Source organism: Indicator indicator, chromosome 9 (genome assembly GCF_027791375.1).
Source record: "Indicator indicator isolate 239-I01 chromosome 9, UM_Iind_1.1, whole genome shotgun sequence".
NCBI classification, from domain to species: Eukaryota; Metazoa; Chordata; class Aves; order Piciformes; family Indicatoridae; genus Indicator; species Indicator indicator.
The window spans coordinates 31,382,382-31,396,854 of NC_072018.1; the positions used below are offsets into that span (position 1 = coordinate 31,382,382).

At 42.5% G+C, this 14,473-nt stretch overlaps 1 protein-coding gene across 1 annotated transcript in view; it reads right to left on the reverse strand.

The window, feature by feature from the left end:
• Positions 1-2,100: 2,100 nt before the first annotated feature.
• The window catches only part of PINX1 (PIN2 (TERF1) interacting telomerase inhibitor 1), a 71,419-nt gene continuing 59,046 nt past the window's right edge, over positions 2,101-14,473 (reverse strand). The window contains exon 7 of the mRNA XM_054383695.1: positions 2,101-2,700. Within this exon, the coding sequence (XP_054239670.1) occupies positions 2,101-2,700 (600 nt within the window). The remainder of the gene's footprint in view (positions 2,701-14,473) is intronic.

A 14,473-nucleotide genomic window follows, 5' to 3' on the forward strand; every position in this document is an offset into this window, starting at 1 on the left:
CAGAATTCACACAGAATGCTGAAGATCTCATACAAACTGCTTACGGTAGTGCTGAGTCCCAGCATTACATATTGCCAGGTTTATAAACAAGCTCTGATTTAGTTATGAATCTAAACTGCAAGTTTTCCATGTGTGAGTGGCAATATTAACTCATCTGACCAGCTGTGCTTTTTAAAATCTCTTTGGTGTCCTAATTTTAGAAAAAAACCTTGCTCTATTCAAAATGTTGTCTTGGATGACAGATACATTAGTGAAGGTACTTGGAATGTTGCCAGGGAACCAAAGATTGAACGGGCACAAAGTAGAACACAAGAAGTTCCACCTGAACAGGAGGGAAAGCTTTCCTGTGAAGGTGCCAGAGCACTGGACCAGGCTGCCCAGAGATGGCGGAGTCTCCTTCTCTGGAGAGATTCCAAATCCACCTAGATGTATTCCTGGGCAAGCTGCTCTAGGTGACATTGCTTTAGCAGAAGGGTTGGACTTGACGATCTCCAGATGTTCCTTCTAAACCCTACAATTCATGTTTCACAACAACCCCATGCAATGCAATGGGCTTGGGCAAGACTTGTTGGACAGCTGCCTGGCAGAAAATGACCCAAGTGTGCTGGTTGACAGCCAGCTGAGTATGAGGCAGCAGTGTGCCCAGATGGCCAAGAAGGCCAATAGCGTCCTGGCCTGTATTTGAAACAGTGCAGGGAGAAGGACTAGGGAGGCGATCGCTCCCCTGTACTGGGCACTGGTGAGGTCACACCTTCAATACAGGGTTTGGCTTTGGGGCCCTCACTACAAGAAGGACACTGAGGTGATGGAGCAGGTCTAGAGAAGAGCAATGAAATTGGTGAAGGGTCTAGAGAACAAGTCTTGTGAGAAACAGCTGAGAGAACTGGGGTTGTTTAGCCTGGAGAACAGAAGGGTCAGTAGAGACCTTCTCATTCTCTACAACTGCCTGAGAGGAGTCTGTACTGAGGCAGGGATTGGTCTCTTCTCCCAAATAGTAAGTGACAGGACGAGAGGAAATGGCCTCAAGTTGTGCCAAGGAAGTTTCAGGTTGGCCCTCAGGAACAATTCTTTTCACAGAATGGGTTGTCAAGCACTGGAAAGCTCTGGCCAGGGTCCCCACCCCTGGAGGGCTTTAAAATAACATGTAGATGTGGTTCTTAGCAGCAGGGTTGGCAATGCTGGGTTAATGATTGGACTCGGTGATCTTAAAGGTCTTTACCAGCCTAAACGACTTCTGAATCTATGATTCTGTAATATGGTTAATACAGGCACAGATCCTTTAGTTGCAAAGTTACAATTGCTTGACAGTAGTTAACAAAAGGCTAGGAAACAAAGGAAGGCATTTTTATTTCATTCTTTAGTTACTCAGGTGCAAACCTGTAATGAGAACCAAGTATTTTGGGAAGAAACATTTATTTTATATGTAAAAGTTAGAGATCAGTGGAAAAATTAGACAGGACTTTGCAAAAAAAATCAGAGAAAAAATACACAGAGCTTTGCAAACCTCCTTATTTCCAGAAGCAGAGCTAGGCTCTCACAAGTAAAAACAGAGGCTTTAATAATAAAGGCAGCAGTAGGGTGACACTTTTTCTTTTTTTTTTTTTACCTGATTGAGAAAAACACAGACTGTACGAAGCAGCAGAAAGTAATTCATTGCCTTTCCCAGTCTCACCCACAGTGGTCAAAACCAGCCCTGATTTTGCTTGCTATTACCTAACTTGGGTGGAGTTGCACCAGGGTGAATCTGAGCTGAAGGCAGCACAGGCTCTGCCATATTAAAACACACTTCTGGCAAAGCCAGTAGGGTGAACTGCCTGCAATACTGGAAGAGTCAAAGCCTAACTCATTTTTATCAAGTCTTGCTTTATAGACATGCAAGCCTTGACCCTACCCTTTTAAAATTGAAGCTCATGTTGGCCTGCCCAATGTTCTTCCTTGAAAGAGGTCGATTTAAACACAGTCTGTGGCTTCAGTTGGAGGTAGAGCAGAATGCTCAAGACTGGATTAATAAGCAAAGTCTGGCTGATGTGTTGATACAGACTTCTCCTGGACCATATTACAGTTAGATCACCTCAGAGTCCCAGCTTGACTCTTAAATGGTTAAATGTGCTTGCACTGCTTCTTTTTCTTTCTCTGTGCTCCTTCCACATACTCATCTGTCTCCTCTTTTTGCCTTTTGTGTTTCTTCTTATGGTGTTTCTTCTGCTTTGCCTCAGAGTCTCTTTCGCTGCGATCCTCCCCATTGGACAATCCTGTATAAATTTCTTCACTGCCCATATTTTCGTCACAACTAACACCTTCCCCTTCCTGCTGCTCTTTATGTTTCCTTTTCTTCTTCCCTGGCTGACATTCATTTAAGGGACCATCCAGTTCTTTTTCATTCAAGCTACCTGTTTTAGCTTGTTTCACTTTTGGCTTCTTGCACTGCTCCGCAGTCTCTGCCTCATCTCTCTTCTGCTTCTTTTTCTTTTTGACTTTAGTTTTCAGTTCTTCTGAAGGCTCCAAAGCTTCGCCAGCTGCTGGGCAGGAATTGTCTACCTCTGTTTCTGTTTCATTCTGGGATCCCTTCAGTTTTTCCATGCGCTTGGCAAAATATTCCTGCACGGTAAGAACGCTCTTCACTGTATTGTAACCGTCTGCAGGCTCAGATACTGAGCGGTTCCTCTTCTCTTCCTGAGACTTGGGCTCGGGAACATCCTCCTGCAGGTGAGCAAAGAGAAGGAGGAATGAGAGCCAGAAATCACTGAATCATAGAATCACACAATGGGTTAGGTTGTAAGGGAACTTTAAAGGTCATCTAGTCCAAAACCCCTGTAGTGAACATGGGTATCTTCAACTAGAGCAGGCTGCTCAGAGCCCTGTCCAACCTGACCTGGAATGTTGTCAGGGATGGGGCAGCCCCCACCTCTCCGGGCAACTTGTGCCAGTGTCTCACCACCTCCACTGTAAGCAATTTCTTCCTTGTATTTAGCCTGCATCTCCTCTCTTTTAATTTCAAACCATCACCCCTTGTCCTGTCACAACAAGCCCTGCTAAAAAGATTGTCCTCATAATAGTGGCTTTAAACAAAATGTCTTTTCCTTTTTTTTTTGCACACCAATAATAATAGTAAAGAACAATACAGTGCTTTGAAAATTAATCATAAAAATATAGGCAGAAGTGAGAGGCTGCCCTTAATAGAATCACAGAATTGTCAGGGTTGGAAAGGACGTCAAGGATCATCTAATTCCAGGCCCCTAGATCAGGTTGCTCAGAGCCCCATCCAGCCTGGCCTTAAAAACTTCCAGGGATGGAGCTTCTACCACCTCCCTGGGCAACCTGTCCCAGTGTCTCACCACCCTCATGATGAAGAATTTCTTCCTAACATCCAATCTGAATCTACCCACTTCTAGTTTTGTTGGAGGCAACACATGTTTAGGTAGAAGTGAGAGGCAGCCCTTAATGCTAGAGGTAACATAGGTTTAGGGAGAAGAAGTGGCAGTATGGAAAGTAGAAGAGGATATCAGAACAGGACAATTCTCTGCTGCTTTGAAGTTCTTACTGTCTACCTGCTCCTGTGCAAAGTTATGCATAATGCTACCACAGTCAGTGTGTTGCACTCACTTTGCAAAGGCACAGGTCTCTAGAAGATATAAAACAACACCAAAAAAATAATACAGCACAATCTATTAGCCTGCAGCATAAAGGGAATCCTGTGCCTGGAATACTTCTAAAGCAAAGTGCAAGAAGTTGGGACACACGGGAGCAATGCAGCCTTGATGCATCTCTTCCATCTTATCTGATCTTTAGAAATGTTTGTTTCATAGCTGGTTCACTGTGTTTGTGTGCTAGATGTTGTTATTTAAACATGCTGCCATTTGATCATATGTTATCAGATGGTAAAAACAACATCACAAGTTAGATCTTACAAGGCTTCTGCATACTCAAAATAAATGGCTGCTGAACTGTGGCTGCAGGTGAGTATCTATAAAGAGTCTAGTAGCTAGAAAGTAAATTAAAACAGAAAACAAAGTATAGCTGTGGAGCTGGGTGCTATGTATGGCATGAAGAGAATTGACTCTGAAAAAGCAACAAATGCAATTATGAAAATACAGAACTTGGCAAATTATCTGTGACTTACAAAATAAACAAGCCCAAAAAGCAGATGAAAGCTGATTTGTTTACATGGATACTGAAGCACTCACAAGTAAGCCTTTGTGACAGATTTTTGCTTGGCAGAAGTCACAAATGCCTTGGAAATGGCCCAGATTTTACGTTTACAGCCCTTGTGTGAACTGCAGGTTACCAGGTACAGTCATCCTTGGTGGGAAAGGCAGAGCAGGTAGGAATTGTGTAGAATCATAGAATCATAGAATGGTCTGGATTGGAAGAGACCTTCAAAGGTTATCTAGTCCAACCCCCTCTGCAGTCAGCAGGGACATCCTCAACTAGATCAGGTTGTCCAGGGAATCAGGTTGCCCAGAGCCCTCTTGAGCCTTCACCTGGAGTATCTCCAAGGATGGGGCCCCAACCACCTCCCCGGGCAACGTCATACTCAACAGTATCCTAAATCCATCAGACTGCATGTATCAAAAGCATTGGAAGTAGAACCCTCACCAACATCTGGCCTACAACACTCTTCTTGAATAGGAACTAAGGAATTAATCCATAGCTTTTCCAGTCAAATGTGGTGAGTCTGACAGAGTTCTTCACTGTATTTCCATTCATTCATGCAGGGATAGCCAAGAGCATCCACTCTACCCATGCATCTTGCATGTAAACTGAAGTGACTATAAAATGCAACCAGACCAGAGCAGTACTATTTCACGCCCACTTTCACTGGCATAAAACAATACACAAGGTGGAAGCCAGTAGCAAACTGGGAGATATAAAACCACTTATCTTCAACACTTTATAGTTATTGCATGATGGTGTAGATAAGTGATCTGGCGGCTCTCTTCAGGGCATCGTTAAACTCGTTAGCTGAAGTGGGGTTTATGAGGAAGGTTTTGCAGCTCTGACTCCTCCTACATCTATAACCTTTACTCACATGAGCAAGAATGCAAAAATTTGTGTCATTAGTGATGCATTACAAGTAGTGGTTTCCTCATACATCTGCTTTCAAGAGAGCTATTCCAGTGGAACCAAAGTAATGCTACACTTGAGATTCCAGTAATGTTTGTGTGGGCACTTATAAAAAAATAGGTACTTTTTTTTTTTTTTTTTCAGGAATACCTTGTATTGTAACTTTTGGGAAGTTTATGAAGTAACTGAAACTATTTGACTTTAGTCTGCAAAGAGATGTTGAACCTGGGGAAAAAAAAAACCCAAACCTTCATGTATCTACACGCATCTATACATATAGGTTACATTTGAAAGGGAAGTCTCAGCAGAAGTTTGACAAGGCAGAACCCACAAAATCAATGGATTGAGCTACGTTTGTAGTCACTCTCTTTTTAATAAGATCTACCCAAGCAAGCAGCAGTAGTGCAGATCAGAAATAGATGCCCTGCTAAAGCAGAGTTAAACAGGTCACTTTCTTTTCCTTCTATCCACAGCAGGATTTTGACACCTTGAATTGCAAAATGACAAACAGTCTCCCAGGTTTTCAGCTGCAGATGCCTGCCAGAACAGAGAACAGTTTCCCTCCCCACCCCAATATGTAAAATGTACTTGTGACCAGAACACCAATTACCCCCTGGCCAACCAGGAAAGGATTTTCTCATTCCCTTGGTGACTCCAAGTCCTGACAACTTAATTACTGTAATTGAAGGCAAATATTACTTGAGCTCTACACATTTCTTTTATAAAATACATTAGGCATAAAGAAAAAAAAAAAGAAAGAAAAGGTTCTTTGGTAAAGTTGAGGAGTTCAGAAGGTATGCATGATCCCAGAAAATAAGAACCTTGCTTAGAAACTCCTTTACTGATAAGAATTTTAATAACCACAGGCCACTGAACACAGAACCAACAGGGCATGGAGACAAGCAACGAGATGCCAACCCTAGAAAATCTTTCAGTTCAGGAAAAGCTTATGTGTAACCATAAATCACCTGGAAGGGCTGTTAAATGCCAGAAGTGTTCCCCCTAGTGTGATGTACCTGTCCTAGTAGCCATGGGAACACCACTGGAACTCTAAACACGGGCTTTCTCTACCCTCTACACAGAAGACTCAGTTTATGCAATTCTTACTCTGCTTGCCCCAACATACGTATATAAAAGTGTCAAAGGAAAACAAGATATACATACTTATATGTGTACTGTGTTGCTGCAACTTCAGAAAAGCAATTTATTACACAAGACATAAAGAAACACTCCTGCTCTAAAGAACTGATGGTGATGTAAAAGGAAAAGAGCAAACCGTGTTGTAACTGGTGGGAGGCCTGAAGACTGGGCTTTGGATGTGTCAAGAGTTAGGGCTGAGTTGGCTGCAGATGCTCTCTATTAACCATTCTCCCTTCCCAAAGGAATGAGGAAAGAAATAAGGGAGAGAGACTTATGGGTTGCAAAAGAAAACTAGAACAGCTTTAATGAAAATCATGACAATAAACCAAAATAAATACAGAGATAAAAACCAATATTCCCCCCAGCCTCTCTGATGGCAGTTATGTCACCATCACCACTGATGCTGTGGGTAGGCACTAGGGAAGTCCCAGACTGGACTCAGCAGAAGATGGGAACCACATTCAGGAACTGGATTCTGGAACTGGGTTCAGGAACACATGGATTGGGATTGAAGGCAGAACAAGGGACAGAGTTCTCCTTGGATGTCAGCCACTGAAGAAGAGGCTTGGCCTTCATGATCCCTCAACTTTATACTGACTGTGATGTACATGGAACAGGATCTGTTGCTGGGCAGTTTAGGATCACCTGTCTTGCCCACTCCTCCTTGCAGGTGTCACCTCTTACTGCACCCCCAATGTGGCACAGAAATTTTAGCATTGACCTTGATCTTCATAGAAGCAAGTATAAGGAAGAACCTTTCTGCACACCATTCCTTGGTAGTAACTCATAACATAAAGTGTTATAATTTCTAGAAGAAGACACTGTCTGTGAAAATATGTTCTTAGCTTCAGAAAATGCTGTCCCTGAGAGAAGGTTGAACTGAGAAGCAGAATCACTGAACAGAATTAGTTCCATTCTAGCTTAAATCACAACAGGAGGAAATATGTTTGTCCACACCACGAAGTTCCAAAACTGCCAACTAGATTGGTCTGAGAAGATGAAGTTAAAAGGAGTTGGGAATGCTGGCCTCCTGGGAATTGGTCCCAAGCAAGGGAAAAAGGACTGCCTTGAAACATGGTGTTAAATGTGGAATGATTAAGAGGAAACAATAGGAAAATTCAAGGAGAGGCTGGGAAGTGCACAGGAAAAGATGAAGGTCAATTACAACCAGAAGTCCCCTGTAAATATCATCTGTTTATATAATTAGTTAAATGTATGGAAAATAATTTGAAGCACATAAAGCACTTGAAGTACCCCTGGTTTTTTTCTTCTTCCTTTCTTCACTCGAGACACATAATGCTTATTTCATTACCAAGCTGTACACTGAACATACAGAGTGAAATCCTGGGGTTGCCTTGCTTACTGCAGGATCAGGATTGCATCTCTAAGGCATCAGACTGTCAGAGCACCTTCAGCCAGAGTTATTTACTGAAGAAAAATATAGGGGATTATAGTCAATTATATAATTTGTATAGTTAAAAAAAAAAAGTCTGGCAACAGTAGAAGCCTAAAATGAAAAGCAGTTAGACACTTCATGATATCACATGAGTTTGAAACCAAAACATCTTTAGACATTTAAGGCCTTAGGTTGAAAAATTAAAATCCAAAATAGAGAATTGCATCTGCATGTTGCTCTGGGAGAAAAAGGGAGATATAACCAACCAGCAAAACCAAAGAGTGACAGTAAGTAAACAACACAAGCAGCTTGGATTAATTCAGTGAGGTTTTCCTGCTCTTCAGGCTGTAGGTGTTTCTTTCTTAGACTCCTACAATAGTTTTGTTATTTGTAAGAGACCTTTAAGGTCCAACTGCTAACTTGGCCCTGTCAAATTACCACTAAACCATGTCCCTCAGCACCACATCTACACACTTTTAAAATCCCTCCAATGATGGTGACTGTGGAGTCAGCAGTGGCTAAAACCACTTCTCCAGGGAGCCTGTTCCAGGGCTTGACAGGCCTTTTGGGAAGAAATTGTTCCTAATGTCCCCTAAACATTCCCTGGTGAACAATCTCCCCATAGTACTTACAGCTTCAAACAGGGGAACCAAAAATGTGCTGTACAGTTTCAGATCTGCCACACATGCCCTACAATTACTTCAGTAATTTCACACACCTTTGCTTCCCCATTTGCAAACGAGGGGGTACTAATTCACAAGCAAGCTCAGATTCACAAAAGGAGAAGTACAGAAGGGGTGAGCAGAAAGGCAGAACAAAACTCAGCTATAATCTCAGTAGATTCTCACTCCAATTACAGAAAACAGGCTGGATGAAGCAAGCAGAGGCTAAACCTCAAGCGTGAGGCAATCGAACAATCATTCATAGCTGTAAAATGCAACCACCACTTTCTGCAGCCTGGCTGAACCACAGTGATTAGCCACTTTCTTGTTGAGAAACCATATCAATACGATTAACACAATCCAGTTCTGTTTCTGCTGCTTCAGATCTTCACTGCGTTGGTATGACTGTCACACAGTGCACAAAACTTGACAGGCAAGAGCTGAGGGCATCCCTGTATCTTTCTAACTCAGGTCTGGCTGTAATGGAGAGAAGCACAGCAGATTAATCATGAAGAGTCACTCTGGAGCTTTGTAGACATTTAGGATGATAGTCTTGCTTTAAGGAGTTGAAAACTTAAGTATGAGCATAAACATTTGGATTGGGATCAAACAGGCAAGAGGGTGAACAAAGACTTGTAGCATGATGAGTTTAAGCAGGATTAAAATAAATACATGCATAAATAAGGCCAGGTACCATCAGTTCTGAAGTTAGTTCTGGCATAAGAACAGGTACCCAGGAGGCTCTAATGTCTTCAATTTGCCTGATTAAGATTGGTATAGTGCAGACAGCACCTTCAGTTCAGTTTTGGGCCCAAGAAGGAAACTCCAAGAAGGAAATGCATTGAGCAGCTGGAGCATGTCCAAAGAAGGACAACAAAGCTTGTGAGGGGTTTAGAGCACAAGTCTTACAAGGAGCAGCTGAGGGAACTGGGGTTGTTCAGCTTGGAAAAAAAAAAGAGGAGGTCAGGAGAGACCTTCTTGCTCTGTAGAACAACCTGAAAGGAAACTTTAGTGAGGTGCCTGTTGGCCTCTTCTCCCAAGCAACAAGCAATAGGACAAGAGGAAATGACCTCAAGTTGTGCCAGGGAAGATTCAGGTTGGTCATGAGGAACAATTTCTTCCCCAGAATGGTTGTCACATCCTGGAATGGGCTGCCCAAGGAAGTGGAGGAGTCACCATCCCCGGAGGGACTTAAAAGATGTGTCGATGTGGTGCTGAGGGACATGGTTTGGTGTTGAACTAGCATTGTTGGGTTAATGGTGTCACTTGATATTCTTAAAGGTCTCTTCCAACCAAAATGGTTCTATGATCTTATGAAGAGCTAAGGATAACAGACTTCCAATGCAGAACAGGCTGATGCAAAGAGAAAGGGGGAGCAATTTACCTGTGCTCATAAGGAAGAGGACAAGCAGCAAGAAGTGTGAAGTACCAACATGAAACTTTGTTAATGGAAGTCTCTCAGCACACATGAGAAGCCTCAACAACTGCTGGGAGCCTCAAGCATTGAAAACAACTCAGACAACAATCAGGGAAGCTGAGGTGGAGTTAATCCTTTCTTGGAATGGAAAATGGAAGATCCGAATTCTAGAAGCATACTCCAGCCTTGCAATGCTTTACAAACTTAAACAGGAATACAATTTAACCTCCTGGTAATAAAAGAGGGTTTAATGGAAGAGATGAAATGCAGGAACACTAAACCTGGTAAGAAATGGTAAAAATTCAGGTCACCTGTGATTTCTTTCTTTTATTAACCTGGTATTCTCATCACCAGGATATCTCACATAACCATAGCAAGGTTTAATTTTCCTGCACTTTATACTGAGTGCCAATATAGCACAGAATCTCCTTATGGGACATAGAGTGAAAATCCTGAATATTTGATACCTGCCTGGGCTGAATGACAGGAAGGCATGTCTTAAAAAGGACAAGTTCCAATTACTATTACAAATGGTTCTGTTTCACACTGTTAAACTAAATTCTGTGCTAGAAGAAAATCAGCTGGAAAATCAGCTACTGTCATGCAATTGGATCTTTACTACACTCAACATGAACTGTCAGTTCTGTCTGTTACCAAGAAAGGATAAGGAGAGGTTAGGAAATAACTAATGGAAAGAGGACAAGAAAAAAACCTTTTAAAAATAATCCAACAGTTTTCTGCACGGAATTATGAAGATCCATTTCTGCTACACTTGCTTCCATCTGCAACCACAAAGTGCAGTCAGACTGCTCCTCTTATAATTAAAAATACCAAGAAACATTGTTGTTTAGAATGATTTTGTTTGTTTGTGACCTCTGGAAAAAGGTTTTAGTCTAGCCTCTGGCCTGGAGCAGGACTACCACCAGCGCTAGGTGAGGTCACCTTTTTGTGGCAGTCATGGAAACTTCCAAGGATGTAGGTTCCCCAACTTTTCTGGATACTTGTTGTGATGTCGCACTATATTCTAGTGAGGAGGTTTTATTATCATCTGCATCTATCTATCTATCTATCTATCTATCTATCTATCTATCTATCTATCTACCTACCTATCTACCTATCTATCTACCTACCTACCTATAATTATTACTACACATATATATATAACAGAGAACCCATTTTATTCTACTGTATAGATCTACAGATGCTTGTTTTTTAAAGTACATTTACATTGTATCTGCTGACTTCATTTTTTTGTTATAGTTTTAAATTGAGTGATGGTGTGTTTCTATTAAAGCTGCACTCAAATCCTCCCAGGCCCTCTTGTAATTCTATTTCATATTTTTGCCAAAAGCTCACCTCTCAGCATGTGGTCAATTTTAGCAGTTTCATTTATTCTTATAGTTCACACACTCCTACTGCTAAAATAGGAAGCCAACATTTCTGCTGGAGGTTGCTGAACTGCTGCAGTGAGTCCAGAAGAGGGCCATGAAGATGATCAGAAGGCTGAACATCTCCCCTATGGGGAGAAGGGAAGCCTCCAGGGAAACCTTATAGTGGCCTTCCAGTACCTGAGGGGAGCCACAAGAAAGCTGGGAAGAGACTTTTTACAAGGGCTTGTTGGGACAGGATGAGAGGGAATGGATTTAAGTTTGAGGAGGGTAGATTTAGACTGAATATTAGAGATTCTTTACAGTGAGGCTGGTGAGATACTGAAAACAGGTTGCCCAGGGAGGTTGTGGATGCTCCCTGCCTGGAGGTATTCAAGGCCAGGTTGGATGAGGCCTGGAGCAACCTGGTCTAGTGCAAAGTGTCCCTGCCCTCAGTGGGTTGGAACTAGATGATCTTGAAGTTCCCTTCCAACCCAAACCATTCTATGATCTCTCTTGCTGAATATAATCTCTAGGTATCCCAATGCCATTTGCTTGCCATATAAACAGTAACTTTTTTACTGCTGTACTGGATCCCAGTCTGTTTCCATCAATGAGACAGGAGCTGTAATAATAAGCTGTAATACTCAGCCAGGTTTTGCCTTCAGCCTGAAAACAACAGTGGGACAGGAAACAACAGGGTTGCAAAAGTGCAACAGATTTACTTTTGGCCAGAAACTTGATTACAATGATAGTCGTGGGGATTCATTCCAGCTGTCATTACCAGATCCTCATCAGTCCTACGATACTAACACTTAAAATACTAACAGTTAAAATGCTAAGACTTACATCACCTGTATTTCTAATGTCAGCTTGGGAACCCTGATACCATGTCACACAGAGCACACTAATTTCCTCCTACTGTTCTTACACTTTCCAGGTAAAAAAGGCACTCATTTATGTTTCAGCAAACCACCCAGCGAGTAAGTCATGAGCAGAAGGCAACCTGTGCAAGGCTAGGGCAGAAAACACACAGGGAGGTAATGCACAAGAAAGGCAGAATCACGGAATGGTAGGGACTGGAAGTGACCTTTGGAATTGTAGTCTAACTGCCCCTGCTAAAGCAGGGTCACCCACAGCAAGTTGACCAGGATCACCTCCTGGCAGGTTTTGAATCTCTTCAGAGACTCCTCAGCCTCCCTGGGCAGCCTATACCAATGCTCTGTCACCCTCACTCAGAAGACTGAAGGCACACAGAGAAAGAGTTAAAAAACCAGCATGCTGCAGAGAAGAAATCCTTTTCATATCTTTAGAGAGACACTTACATATCCTTGTGACATCTCATTTCACTCTAGCAACACTGCTGAAGCCAGCAAAACCTCTTTTCCTTTGTATTTCCTTGCAAATTACATCTGTGGATTAGGCTGAATATAAACAAAACTGAAGGAAGAGATTTCCCCTAGGATCTCTTTATTGGCATGATACAGAGATGCAAACATCGTGACTTCATCTTCCCAGAAGCACCTAAATCAATTCTAACCATTCTGTTCTCACCTTGAATAACAGAGGAAGTATGGTCTGGCAAAACGAGCACAAGACTGGGAAGGTCATGTTTCCCAAGTTCACTTCCCAGCTGGTGGGAAACCCTGGAGAAGGAAGTTATTCCCTCCAGCTCCAGCTCAGGCTGTCAAAGCCTAGAGCGCATCTTACCAACTGTATGGCTTGTACAGGTGTTTGTAAAATACTCTGAGATCCTTCAAAAAGGTATTACAGAAGAGCAACCCACTGTGCAAGCACTGAAATAACCTCACTCAGGGTTCTGCTCACCTGACAGGGCTGTGTGGCTGTGGCAAGTAACAGCAAAGAGACACAGCACAATTTTTGTCTGTTCTGTGATGTACAGAGTCAGATCCTCACTGGGTTTTCAAATGCAGTGTTTTAAAGAAGCAAGCAGGACTATGATCAAATCAGTGCAGACTTTTTGTCCTGTACATATATTCTAAGGGTTAATGCCTTCAAGTGTCCACAACAGTCATGCCAGCAGTGTAGTTATTGCCCTCATGGCAGTAATACTGCAAAGGCATGCTCAGAAGCAACCCAAGTCTTCCTCACATAGTAGTTTACTACTGTCATGCCGTTCCTTGGGCAGGTTTCATTATCCCCTTGGAACAGGCAGCTGTAGTTAATCCTTTCTAAGCAGGATTCAGAGGACCAAAACTTTCCTGGTTCTTGAGTTCAGGATTTCTTCCTGTACACCACAGATAGGGAATCATGGAATTATAAAGAATCACAGAATCCTTTGGGTTGGAAAGGACCTTTAAAGGTCATCTAGTTCAATCCTACTGCACTGAGCAGGGACATCTTCAACCAGATCAGGTTGTTCAGAGCCCTGTCCAACCTGGCCTGGAATGTTTCCAGGGATGGGGCTTTCACCACCTCTCTGGGCAACCTAGGCCACTGTTTCACCACCCTGGTCGTAAAAGATTTCTTCCTTATATCTAGTCTAAATTTCCTTTCTTTTAGTTTAAAACCACTGTCCCTTGTCCTGTCACAACAGGCCCTGCTAAAAAGAGTGTTCCTGTCTGATAGGCCGTCTTTAATAATTGAAAGACTGCAATAAGGTCTCCTTAGAACCTTCTCCAGACTGAAGAATCGCAACTCTCTCAGCCTGTCCTCACAGCAGAGATGTTCCAGCCCTTGGATCATTTTTGTGATCCTCCTCCAAGGAGTTTCTCCTCCTCAAGAGAAACTGAAGAGACTATATGAGAAGCAGCAAGTGGGCTTTGCCAAATGGTGAGTACAAGCAGAAGTATTATCAAGGGTTCTGAAGATTTAAGATGCTGAGAGAAGCCATCGAGAGAAAGGATGCAATAAAGATCCTTGGAAGTACCCAGAAGAGAGAAAGAAGTTCTGGTAGTAATTCTGAGAGCAAGTACAGCCAGCCTCACAGCTTGGCTTCTGGCAGAGGAAACTACATGTACTTTGAAATCTGAAAATAACCCTGTGTAAAACTTCACTTCTACCTCTTTTACAGTAACAAGTGTAGAGAGGTTTATCTGTGTACCGCTACAATGCTCCAGGAGCATTCCAAGCAGAGAATGTAAACAGCCAACCTTCACTCCTTTCCCTTTCCTCTCAGAAAATGCTCCTCAAAAGGAAAATACACACATAAAGCTCTTCTGCAGCTCTGCTCTGTGAGGGTAATATGCTAGAGAGCCAATTTACGTATCAAAATCAAGTCAGGCCTCTGTGCAGGGTACAGACATTTCCTGTTTTTCAGCACAAGCAGCGGCCGAGAAGCTGCTGAGAAATACCTCACGTCATTTTTCAGCCCCTTATTTGTTAAGTGTGCCTTCATCATGACTTGGTTCCTTTTCCCCAGGCAGGTGTGAAGAAGTATTTGCAGCACAGGAAAATGAATCAGAAC